Here is a 12,920-nt window from a genome sequence, read left to right as displayed (position 1 = left end):
AGCCGACAAAGGCGATGTGTGAAGCACCACACGAATTGAAACCATTAATAAGAGTTAATTTTGTTTGAATCCCTTGTGTTCAAATGGTAAATAATGGGAAGCTGTTGAAGCCTAAAAAGAAGAAGAAACCTCGCATAAATTGGATTTTAGATTAATGAATTCCAAATGCAACAAAGGTATGTTAATTAACTGGAATATTTGAGAGCTATTTCTCTTGCAACTAGATGCATGAGGAGTGAAGATGATAAATGCTCAAAGAATGAGGCAAAAAGTCAAAGAAATTAATTTTGTTGGCAGAAAACTACAGAATGTCATTTTATATTTTAAATACGTGCTAATTAATCAATGAAAATGAATGAGAATTTTTGATGCGACAAAAGTTTAGAATAATAATGTATTCCTAAAAATAGCAAAGCAGCGCTTTTCTTGCAGTATTTTCTTTTTATATATGTATAATAACTCCACATATTTTAAATTTTTTTAAATGGGTTGTAACTATTACAGGTATATAATTAATTTGTTGTCATGCAGTAAAGTTACAGAAAAAAATAACAATAACGTTTTATGTTGATTGTAATTTTATTTAACTGTACATAGTGCTTTAATGAATCAAATTAGAAAGTTGATATCTTTTATTCATAAGCAGACTGTGAAAGATGAATAGTCATGAGTAGTTAAAGATATATGAAAGGTAGTTTAACATTTTGAGAGTAATATATAAAGATATAACCACTGAAAAAAATTAACCTCTTGCTTTTACTTAAACTCTTTCTATAACAAACATGTAGTAATTAATTTGACAAAACAAAGCACTGCATTAAAATCCATAATTTAAAAAAATAAATTCAGAATTACGCAAGGATTATTTAGTAAGGATAATCAAGGATTCAAGGATTATTTTAAACTTAGTATAAAACTAGCAAGAATACTCTCTTCAAGACTTTCTTACATACTTTCTAATAAATCTGTTATTCCAGAGAACACCTTATAGTAGACCTACAGTATAACACCTACAGTAGTTATGAAATATAAAGTTTTGACAGGAATTTATCAATTTTTCTAAAGCTAATGTGCTATCCTTGGCGATTAATCCTTAGCATGTGTTATAGCATCTGTGGAAGATTGTGATGCGCGAGGATAGAACCTGGGACCTTGTGGTTCGCTGCCCAGTAACATGACCACAATACAAAAGCAATTGCTCGGGTAGAGTAGCTCTTAACTGGCTTATAAGCTTTCACCACTGTTACACATCCAAATATAGAATCTGTGTTTGAGACACGTATTTCTTAATTGATCGAATCAAAAATGTGACATACAACTACACTTGTAATCACAAAATCCCGCACCGAATTTGATGTATTTAAGTCATTCCCTTTTAGAATTGTCACGTTTACATGTTTCTGAAAATACAAATCGATGGACAATCCATTCGGTTTTGGATTTAACTCAAAATTCGACAGGTGTCTACATAATAGATGTTAAATCTGTAAACTGAATTTGATCCATCCAGCTTCTTCGTTATGTAAATTTCGTATTGATTAATATCCAAACAGTTAGACAGAGGGACTTTTTCTGAGGGCAGTTTGCTCAAAATTTGATAGAAGTTTCGTATGAAGACCGTATACTTAATTTCAACTGTCTAGCTCAAAGCGTTTTGGGGTTATCTTTATCACAGACAGATCGACAATCATTTTCCAAAAATAAGTTTTTTCCAATGCCTGGAAGTCTATGAAAAGCGGAAATTCGTCAAAATCAGGAGCTCGAATTTTTTGGCGATTACAATATTTTCTCTATACTACGTATACGAGAAAGTAAAAAGGTTGAAACTCAGTGATTTTAAACAATTTTCCTGGCGTTGAATTGTATAAAGAATGTATTGCAAGTAAACAGAAAATATCTCACAATACTAAGTGTATTATTAAATAAAACTATTTCAATAAATGCTTTATGAACCAACATTGGCTAAGTATTTTCCATTACATTCAGATAGGGTATTTTAACTGGATATCGCGGGATCCTCATATTATTTCCTAAGAAACAGTTTTCATTTTCATTTCGCTGTAACGGGAAACTCTCTCACTTTAAAACATTCATTCTCTCATAAATCGTAAAAAACTTCATAAACAAGACTTGATATACGAGAAAATAAAATTGAACATCATCCGCTAATGCTCGAGCCTCTCCTATTAGAGAAATATCTTATCATAAGGAATGTTAAAGCATCTCATCATATAAATCTTGCTTCCAGAAGGACTTGTGAATGAACCAGCAGGAGTTGTTTCCTCAAAACTTTCCCGTATTCTATCTAATAAATTTGTCGTGGCATAGAGCATCACGCATGGCAACGATGTACAATAGTTATGAAGTATTAACATTTGGCACGAATTTAGCATTTTAAGTAAATCTATTGTACAATATTTGGCGATTAATCTCTGGCATGCCGTTAATAATATTGTGGCGGATTGTGATGCCCGAGGATAGAACCTGGGACCTTGTGGTTCGCAGCCCAGTAACAAGACCACAAGACAAAAGCAATTGCTCGGGTAGCGTAGCTGGCTTGTAAGCTTTCACCACAGACTCTCCCTCCAGTGAGTCGGAAGTGAGACGAATGATATGACTATTGCGTGGTGATGTATTAGTTGTTGATTCCAATGCGCCTGTACCCATTTGAGTAGCGACAAGCGTTATGGCGAGCGTGTATGGGTGAGTAGTTGCTGATGCTGTTGCTGTGTCAAGTGAGTCTGATGATTTTGGTTGCGGGTAGATGGCGCCACAACAGTTGTACGAAGATTGAAAGTTCATCGTCCGAGGTCACCAGTGTGGCAGATTGTGATGAGCGAGGATAGAACCTGAGAGCTTGTGGTTCGCAGCCCAGTAACATGACCACAATACAAGAGCAAATTCTCGGGCAACGTAGTTGTTAACTGGCTTATAAGTTTTCACCACAATATCCTCAAACCGAATTTGTGTTTTATACGCGGTTTTCCCAATCAATTGAAACCAAAATTTAACACAGAGCTACAACTGCAGTCACAAAATCACTCGCCAATATTTTAAAAATTTAAGTTATTTTGTACATTTAAGTCATTCAGCTATTTTTAAGCCTTTTATATATTTAAGTCATTTTTTAGTCATCATTTTTTTCAGTCTGTTTTAAATTTAGCACGTTTATACATTTATGAAAGTATAGAACGACCGGCGAGCAAGCCGTTGTTGGATTTCGCTCAAACTTTGACAAATGTCTATATTGTGAATGATAAATCTGTGGACCGAATCTAGCTCTCTTCGTTTTGTAGTTTTTTATTAATTTATATTCGTGCAGAAAGATTTCCTCTGAGCGAATTTTGCACAAAATTTGATAGAAATATACATATTTGGTATAAAGACCGCATACCAAATTTCAACTGTCTGGCTCAAAGTGTTTTTAGTTATCTTTATCACAAGCAGACAGGCATTTTGGAAAAGTGTGTTTTACGAATTCAGTAAGGCCTAAAATGTGAAGATTCGTCAAAATTTCGATTTCGAATTTTTTGACAATTACAACACTTTACTATATATACTACGTATACCAGAAAGTAAAAAGTAACTTCCATACATTACCGCACCGCATATTATTGTATTTTTTCAGGAAAGCAAGAATCCTCTTAATTATATGGATCTTCCTATATGATATGCCTCTCTGAAAGTCTTAGATAAAGAATCTATCATCATATTATGAATATAATATGATTTCGGGAAGCAATATCATATCAATATGTGGATTTCTTATCTTCACATCTGAATTATCTTTCAGGAGAGACTTGGTAGATGAAAAAGGATTAAAATGAAGTCAAATAGTTTTATTTGATGATTTCCAAATAATCTCAATATCTAATTTTTCTCTCATCTCATATTAAAAGTCGTACAATATTCGTAAGATAACATTTAATCACTATAGATGCTGTTAGACACAGCATATGGTTTATATATTAGGTCTCCGAATCAATCTAATTGAATAGAACTAAACACATAGCTTATATGCAAGCTTTTCGCAGGGTTTATTCGATATAGAATTCCGAGAAGTGAAAGCTGGTAATTCGGTTAGAGCCCCAAATTCTCAGATGGTTCCATTTCAGTCGTATCAGTCGATAAGTTTCTGTTAATAAAATTAAATTTCTATTAAGTGGTAAGTTATATGTCAGCTTGGCTGACAATTCTCTGCAAATATTTGTGAGAAATGCCATAGTTTTAATTTGTTTCGCTTGTTTTTAGACTGTTTAAGTTTCTATTTATTTACTATTTTAGTGAAACTATTATAAATCAGTCCTTTTATGAATACTTAGTATTATGGATATTAATAAGATTTAACTCATTTTTTAAAAGAACTTATTTAATAGAAATTCATATAATGAATCATAAAATAGGAGTGTCTACATCTTATAAAAACTCCTTCTAAATGATGAATAGTAGTGGCATGAAATTTTCACATGCCATTTTGGGATTCATTTCTAAATTTATTTTGCTATTATTCAACAACCACGATTAATTATTTTTTTAAAATATTTAATTTAGTAGCAAAACTTTAACTAAACTTCGCCATTTTTGCCTAATAGATTCTGAAGAAATTATTACACGGAAATTATTTATACACAGTTTAAAAAGGCAAACGATTCTCTTTTTAAGGAAATTAATTTCTTTTGTGAGTACTTTTTATTTTTAATTTCAATAAATGTTTAAATATTGATTTTAGATACAATTTTAATAATATTTTCTATTGTTGTAATTCAATTCAAACAAGTGTCTTTGTATCTTTATGTTTTTATCCAGTTATGTGTTTTTGCCACTTTAAAATGAATGATACAACTTTGCTTTCTTTGGATTTTATTATGAATGGAAATTTGGATTTTACTTTGATTTTATTTAACAGTTTATTGTGTAATTTATTGATACGCTTACTACATATATTATTAATGTATATATTCTGGCTTTCACGGCAAGAGTGTAGGATCCGAAATATTCGAGAATCTTGGCCACATTTCCATTCGAACTTGATTGCCATAATTATTTTGGAAACTTTTTGATATGTCATGGAAATTATAAAAAGCCAAGATACAGAACTGAAGGAAGTCAGTATTCAGTCAGTCAGTCAGTAAAGAGTAACAGACGAGTCGAACAGCATGAGTAGCTGAGCGAAGTCCTCCCTTGCGAGTTTTCTATGAATAGTTTGTGCTGTTACTTATTTCCGAATTATTATTATTGTTTATTACCGACTGGCTACTTGTGTGTTGCTACTTACTGCAAATGCTGTTCTTTCTATGTTTCTGCAGTTTCATTATCTTTTTTTATGATTTTATATGTTTTTGTGTAGAATAAAGTGCTGACATCCCGTACCGATACTATTGAAGTTTTCACTCTACATCTACCTCACCGAATATTTCAAAGTGCTGACATCCCGTACTGATACTATTCAAGTTTTCACTCTACATCTACCACACCCAATATTTCAAAGTGCTGACATCCCGTACCGATACTATTGAAGTTTTCACTCTACATCTATCTCACCGAATATTTCAAAGTGCTGACATCCCGTACCGATACTATTGAAGTTTTCACTCTACATCTATCTCACCGAATATTTCAAAGTGCTGACATCCCGTACCGATACTATTGAAGTTTTCACTCTACATCTATCTCACCGAATATTTCAAAGTGCTGACATCCCGTACCGATACTATTGAAGTTTTCACTCTACATCTATCTCACCGAATATTTCAAAGTGCTGACATCCCGTACCGATACTATTGAAGTTTTCACTCTACATCTATCTCACCGAATATTTCAAAGTGCTGACATCCCGTACCGATACTATTGAAGTTTTCACTCTACATCTATCTCACCGAATATTTCAAAGTGCTGACATCCCGTACCGATACTATTGAAGTTTTCACTCTACATCTATCTCACCCAATATTTCAAAGTGCTGACATCCCGTACCGATACTATTGAAGTTTTCACTCTACATCTATCTCACCGAATATTTCAAAGTGCTGACATCCCGTACCGATACTATTGAAGTTTTCACTCTACATCTATCTCACCCAATATTTCAAAGTGCTGACATCCCGTACCGATACTATTGAAGTTTTCACTCTACATCTATCTCACCGAATATTTCAAAGTGCTGACATCCCGTACCGATACTATTGAATTTTTCACTATACATCTACCTCACCGAGTTTTCGGGATTCTTCTACGTAACAAACTTAATAACATAAAACCTCTTCAACCAAAGAGTTCAGAATATACATTGTAGAGAAATGTACTCAAATGAAAAATATCGTGCTTAACGCTACTTTCAATTTCATCATTCATTTTTTGAGAAACGCATGGAGAATAAATCCATCACTTTCTAAAAATTAAAACAAAAATTTATGTTTGATTAAGTTCATTTCGGTTTTCAAACTTTAGTACACGCAATTAGGAGAAAATATCTTATGTTTTTGTGGGGCATTCTACATTTCCATTAGAAAAGATTTGAAAAAAAATCTTCGATTGACAGCTGCATTTCTGAAAGAATTACTAATGCATTTAATTATATAATTCTTCTTCTCATGTTTTAATTTTTTTGGAATGACGATTGTTTGATTGATTGGATTTTAATGTCGCAAAAGCCAGACATGGCTATGCTGCGCCAAACATATGTTGCAGCATAGCAATGTCTTGCTTTTGCGCCATTAATTTTTTAACCGTTAACTTTTTTGGAAAACAATTTCATCAAAACTTTTGTTTACTTAAACTTCTTTTACATCGTTTTTCAAAGCAATTTCAAATTAATGAGAAGATTACAATCAATATTTTTTTAGCTCTGACTTTAACTAAAACACTAACTAACTCTATAAAACAAAATATTCATTACACTTTTCTTCAAAGAAGAAAAGAATCGAGCTGTTAAGGTAATTGAAGAATCTACAATGGTATTTTTTGTTTGAAACAACTGATTAAAAAGTATTTCACTTTCTCAATGCATTTCAATATATAAAACTAGGAATACTCAGTAAGATTTTCATTAGCTCTAAAATAATTTTTTTAGCTTAAATCCAAATAAAAAGTACCTTGCACTAGAATATTTTTTTTCTTTTTTTTCTAATTAATCTTCTTTAAAGATCATCTTGTTTGGCAAGAATACCTATTGTTTGAAATTTTAGTCTCAAAATATTTAATTCTCAGATATAAAGAAAAAAACATGATCTTCAAACTTTTAGGCACAATACAAACTGAATTAAAGCTTCATATAATAATTGCATGATACTTGCTCGATTTCTTCTATGGGATGTCCCGGAATTTCATGAATAAATTTTGGTTGGAACAGAGGATACTGTTAGGAATCGTAATCATACAGGAAAATTTGGTCGGGATTGCTATCATTAGGTGACAAAGAAATACGGAACCACAATGCAGCAAGCAATATCAGATGTCTAAATACACAAAAATAAATGAATAATATTACAAAAATTGCCGAGAATGCTCGAAATGTCGCTTATTGAAATGATTGCTCTCATGATATCTACACTTGTATAAATTAACAAACTTTCTAAAAGAATCCTGTGATTTCGACGATCGTACCAGTAGTGGACACAATTTACAATTCATACGATTGCCGCATTGAAAAGTTGCAGTCCACTCTCCATGGCCGAACGGTCATAGCATTGAAATCGTAATCAAGAGATTGCAGGTTCGAATCCCGCTAGAAACAATGCGATTCACAGTTTGTGTAAATATTTAATTCCTTGATTTTATGTTTCCCTTTAATTCATGTTCCAGAAGATTTTGGACATTTCTTTAGTTTACCAGACAAATGTTCTGGACTTTTCTTACTGTCTCCAGAAAAGTATTCTGGAACTTTCCCTGCTACTATAAAAGCAGAAGATTTGTCAGTCACTGTGTTCTCAGTTCTGTGTTCAGTTAATAAATTGGTTTAGTTCTACTTCTTGTGTGTGTCATTGAGTTCCACACTAAAGAACCTACGTGACACTATCAGGAACATGGCAGAATCTCAAGAGGACATAATTCAGGCAATCTAGAGAAATAGTTTATGCGAAGTGACTACCATGCATATTCCATATACAACTAAATGAGAAAAAAAGAATCCACGAAAAAAATGTATTGAAATAAAGTTCTATCGATTTCTGAATGTTCCTACATTGATACCAGGAAAGCAACATGTTTAAACTGGTTTTAAGCACATAAGCGAAAATTTAGTGATTTGGTAGTAGCCTTGTCAATCATTCCTGATAAATTCCTACAGAAGTGCTCCCATTACCGTTTGATAAGCCAAACATAAAGTGAATTTCAGCCAGTTCTCCGTTCGCGAAATGGATCAAGTTGATTGAACTAAGTCCTATCATAAAGAACTCCATAAAGAGAGGCGAATTGCCATTTATATATTTCCAACATTGCTTTCCTGTATGAGTATGATTGTTGTTTATATTATCTGCCTCCGTTTCGAATGCGAGGACGAATTCCGGGCTATCTCGCATAATGAAAAATTCTGTGCGTTGTGAATTCTAAGAATATAATGAAACAATTTTTCCTTGGTGTCTCGCCTACATAGAAATTAGCAGTGTTTTAAATTGTATTAATCAAGAGACTTCAATTGAAGGGGAAAAAAAGACACTTTATGTATCAGTAGTTAGAAATATTAATTTTCAAATTAATCCATATATGAAGTTTATTGTATTCCAAACATGTTATATAAACATTACATGATATCAATTTATGATAGTTTTGTCAATAGAAATTATATTGAAGTATTGATTCAATGGTTAAAAATGTCAGATCTTTCCTCTTGCCATACATTTCCATCTTCAGTCAGTCAGATTGATAATGCTCGCCCAAAGATGAATATCAGATATGATTCGCAATAAATTATGTTCAATGTTCATCATTATTTACATGTAATGGTTAATTAAACCTGTATAAAAAAATTTCTATCTGCATAAAGTGTTTTAAAATTGCACTTTCGAAGAATAACTTCTAACGAAACTTAATGAATATTCAACAAACCATATTTACATCCATCAAAGCGTGGGGATTAATCAAAATCGTGAATAGAACTTTCTCTATTATACGAGATTATTTCTATACGAGGAAGTAAAACTGTTGATTCTTTTCTTCAAACCAATCGAATAATTGTCATATATCAGATATTTCTATATATGATACTGAAATGCTAAACCATCATTGCGATTTTCCTGCAATTCTTAAGGACGTTTCTATAACAACTGTATACCAGTTTCATATGTCGGCTTCAGCATTTTAGTATCATGATGCTTATAGAGTGATATTCTACCTATAAGCTGAGTAATGAGATATCTGTGATACGACATTCTTATGCAAAAAATATTTATAACACTATAAAAATCGATCGTTGAAATAAAAGTCGGTGCTGAATTAGAAAGCATTTTTCGAAAATTTTTAAGACTTCTTGTTAAAAATTAATTAAATAAAATCGTTTTTTCCTCAGTGGCCTAAAAGCATTCCATTAAAACAGCTACTTTTATATCATATGAAATTATAAAAAACCATACCAGTGATGTCAATTTTAATTTTATACAATTTTTAACAAAATTTTAAGAATAATTATAAGTATATTGTAGGGTTATTTAAGTATATTGCATATCTCACCCATCGTAACTGGCCTATATTTCATGTTACTATCGGTTAAAGGAAAACTCTAGAGGTCTCAATCACACATGCTTATTGCGCGAGTTATTTACAGAACTAAGCAAGGTACCAAAAAGAGTATATAATATTAGTTTAGCTTATTTACATTAACCACCCGTTTTAAAGCAACTCTAGTGTTATTTTGGAACAGACTTCGTAATTTTTAGCAGTGTTCAGACAACGAGAATGGCATCTAACTGACTATTCTACACTCACCTAACGTCCGCACCACATCAGCGAGAGAGCGTTGATCTCGATGGATTTAACGTGAAACCAGACCCGTTTACACGACGGCTCTTCATTAAAATCGGGTCTCGAACCTCCGGAAGCCAAGACCTTAACACCAGGTCAACGCGGCCTCAAAAGTATAGGATATATGTAGATGAAAATGATTATATACAGCACCACGTAACTGTAATTCATAACATATATTTTTTCAACAATATTCCTCATTGTTTCAGTTACTGAAATTATAAATTCTTAAATTGCAAAAATATTAATGCATTTTTTATGCTCACGTTATCGCTGCTACATCATTTTAATACATTATATTAAATAATCAGTATAACATTTTTAATTTCTAAAATAAAATAATGACACAGAATCAAGCAGACCTGCAGTGGCCTGCTGGTAAGGTCTCGAAACCGGAGGGCTTCAGGTTCGATACCAATTCCACCGAAGAAACATAGTGTAAGCGGGTCTGGTGCACGTTAAATTCGTAGGAGCCAAACGTCATCCCGCTGTGTGGTGTGGAAGTTTGGGAAGGGGTGGTGATGCCAGCTCAAGTATCGTACTCGTCATCTGACCTCGGTTCAAAATGACGAGGTCCATCCCAAAATAACCTTAATGCTGCTTTAAAACGGGACGTTAATATAACTAAACTAAACTAAAGATACAGAAACAAGCTGAAAACAACCTCTTCCTACGATGTATCGTATAAAAGATTTGAATTATATTTTATAATTTCAAAAATTTATGGAACGAAAGAAAACTCCAAGTATACCTTAATTAACACTTATGATACCATTTTATTATACCACTCAATAATTTTCTACGAAATTTATACAAATGGGAATTTTTGAACGTGAATGAAACAAAGAATTTTTAAAGAAAATTATGATTATAATTAACTTTTCTTTATTTAAAAAAAATAGAAAAAGTTCCTTCTTTTGGATGACTAATTGCAACTGAATAGGCTTATTATGCAACGCATAGTGAAATAATGAGAGTGGACATTTTCCGTAAGATTGTGCGTCTGTTTGAAACTAATTAGAATTTTTCTTTCGCCATTTCGAGGATATGATAGGCAGCAGGTTTTCAGTCAGTTGCGTAATTAATAAGCAAATTGCATAAAATTTAAATGAAGGATTTTTTTCTGTGTTTTTGCTATTAATGAGTACTTGAACTCATTTTGGGTTTGGGAAAACACATTTTGACATTTAATGGAATACAAAGAACAATATTAATGCCAAAAATAAATTTAAATCATTGAAAATTAAAAAAAAAAGAATTCATCCGGATTAAGAGTAACTTGAATGATTAAAAAATGATATTAAACTTCCCTTCCGTCTTTTATTTTTAAAGTTTAAATCCTTTGTCCAGTTAATAATTCTTATGTGTCTTTTAGAAAATAAGTTTTTGTATATGATATAATAACAAGAGAAAAAGTAATTTTAATCATCTAACCCAGCTTTATATAAAAATATATTAGGCCCAGTTCCAATATGCGACATGTATATATTTCATTTTGCATTATGTTTGACAAAGCAGACCTAGTATGCTATTGATACAATAAACGTGACTTCTTTTAAATTTAATTAATTTGTTGAAAAATTTTGACTGAATTTACACTTGAATATTGAATATGAATAGTATTTACCAAAAACGTGTTATAATCCACGACAAGTTAGTTTTCATGTCTACAAAGTTAAAACTGGATATTAAGTATTTTGTTATTATTTGAATATGAAGTCCACAACTATTATTTTACGATAATGAAATTTTGGAAATATTTTCTTAATTTTCATCCATGGTTTCCTGGCATGTTCAGTATTAATATTCTAAAAGATTTAAAAAAAAAATAGTGACCATAGATTTTAAAACAAGATTTTTAAAATTTCATATGCAATAATTTTATTTTATATGCGCTAATGTATTCTAAAATCCATAAAGTATTTTTCATTTTTCTGAAATACAAGAAATTATTTTGAACAGAAAGAAATACGAATGGGGCACTTTTAAAAAAGCGTCTAGAATAAAAATAAAGGCATCAGTGGAAACCATTTCATAGTCTCTGCAATAATTAATAACAAGTTAACACTTGATTGTTGCATCGTATTTTGAATTAGAATGAATTTAAAAGGGAAACAATTTCATAAAGATATTATGAAATTGATCATAATTTCATGTCTGGCAATAAAGATATATTTTTACAATAATTTAATTACATATAACAGTATGCAAACTTCAAGAATCTCAAGAAAAATAATTTTCAAATGTGAAGATCTGGTAAGATTGTAATTAAGATAATTAGAAAATTAAATAGAAGTCGAATTGACATTAAACTAAAACCTTTTGTAAATATTATTAGGTAATGCATAAACAATATTTTAAAATAAGATATTTCATGAAAACTCTTGGAAAAGATTTGAAAAAAACAAACAAAACCGAAATTGAATATGAGGATCGAATACAGTTATTATCTCCAAAATCTTATTTTTAAACATTGAAGCGAATATGAGCATGCCATTACATTATCACTGAGTTTTATGTATCAATTATTTCCTTAACTCTTTCGATACTGTTTCGGCCAAACCGGCCATGAAAATTCAACACTAATTTGCTAGTATTTCAAGTGATAGATGTTTAACAGGAAAATTTGACATTTTATATTAAGATTCACCATTCACAAATGATAAAACTTGAGACAGAACACCTAAGAAACCCCAAGGAAAATTGAAACTAAATCTACTTACATAGGAGATCATTGGAAGGTTGAAGCCAGATGCCATCTTTGCCTCATGAACGCAGGTTTCCTGGGGTCCAATGTACCCAGCGATTCCTTGCGTCCACAACAGAGCAACTTGAAGAATACTCTCTTCTTCGTCTCCATAAGTCTCGGCGATGGTGAAATTCAATTTGTGGCCATCCACCAATGGATGCAAGTTGTTGATTTCCTCTACCGCCAAAGTGATTGCACCAGAAATAGATAATCCTGG

The 12,920-nt window shown here is 31.7% G+C and overlaps 1 protein-coding gene across 1 annotated transcript in view; it reads right to left on the bottom strand.

Annotated features, from left to right (window-relative positions):
• LOC129963617 (guanylate cyclase 32E-like) overlaps nucleotides 1–12,714 on the bottom strand; it is a 305,080-nt gene extending 292,366 nt beyond the window's left edge. Inside the window, exon 1 of the mRNA XM_056078095.1 lies at nucleotides 12,678–12,714. Coding sequence (XP_055934070.1) covers nucleotides 12,678–12,713 — 36 coding nt within the window. The 5' untranslated portion in view covers nucleotide 12,714. The remainder of the gene's footprint in view (nucleotides 1–12,677) is intronic.
• Nucleotides 12,715–12,920: the final 206 nt, after the last annotated feature.

Source organism: Argiope bruennichi, chromosome 1 (assembly GCF_947563725.1).
Source record: "Argiope bruennichi chromosome 1, qqArgBrue1.1, whole genome shotgun sequence".
In the NCBI taxonomy this organism is placed as follows: Eukaryota; Metazoa; Arthropoda; class Arachnida; order Araneae; family Araneidae; genus Argiope; species Argiope bruennichi.
The sequence above is the reverse complement of the archived record's forward strand: the minus strand, read 5'-3'. Positions and strand labels throughout refer to the sequence as shown.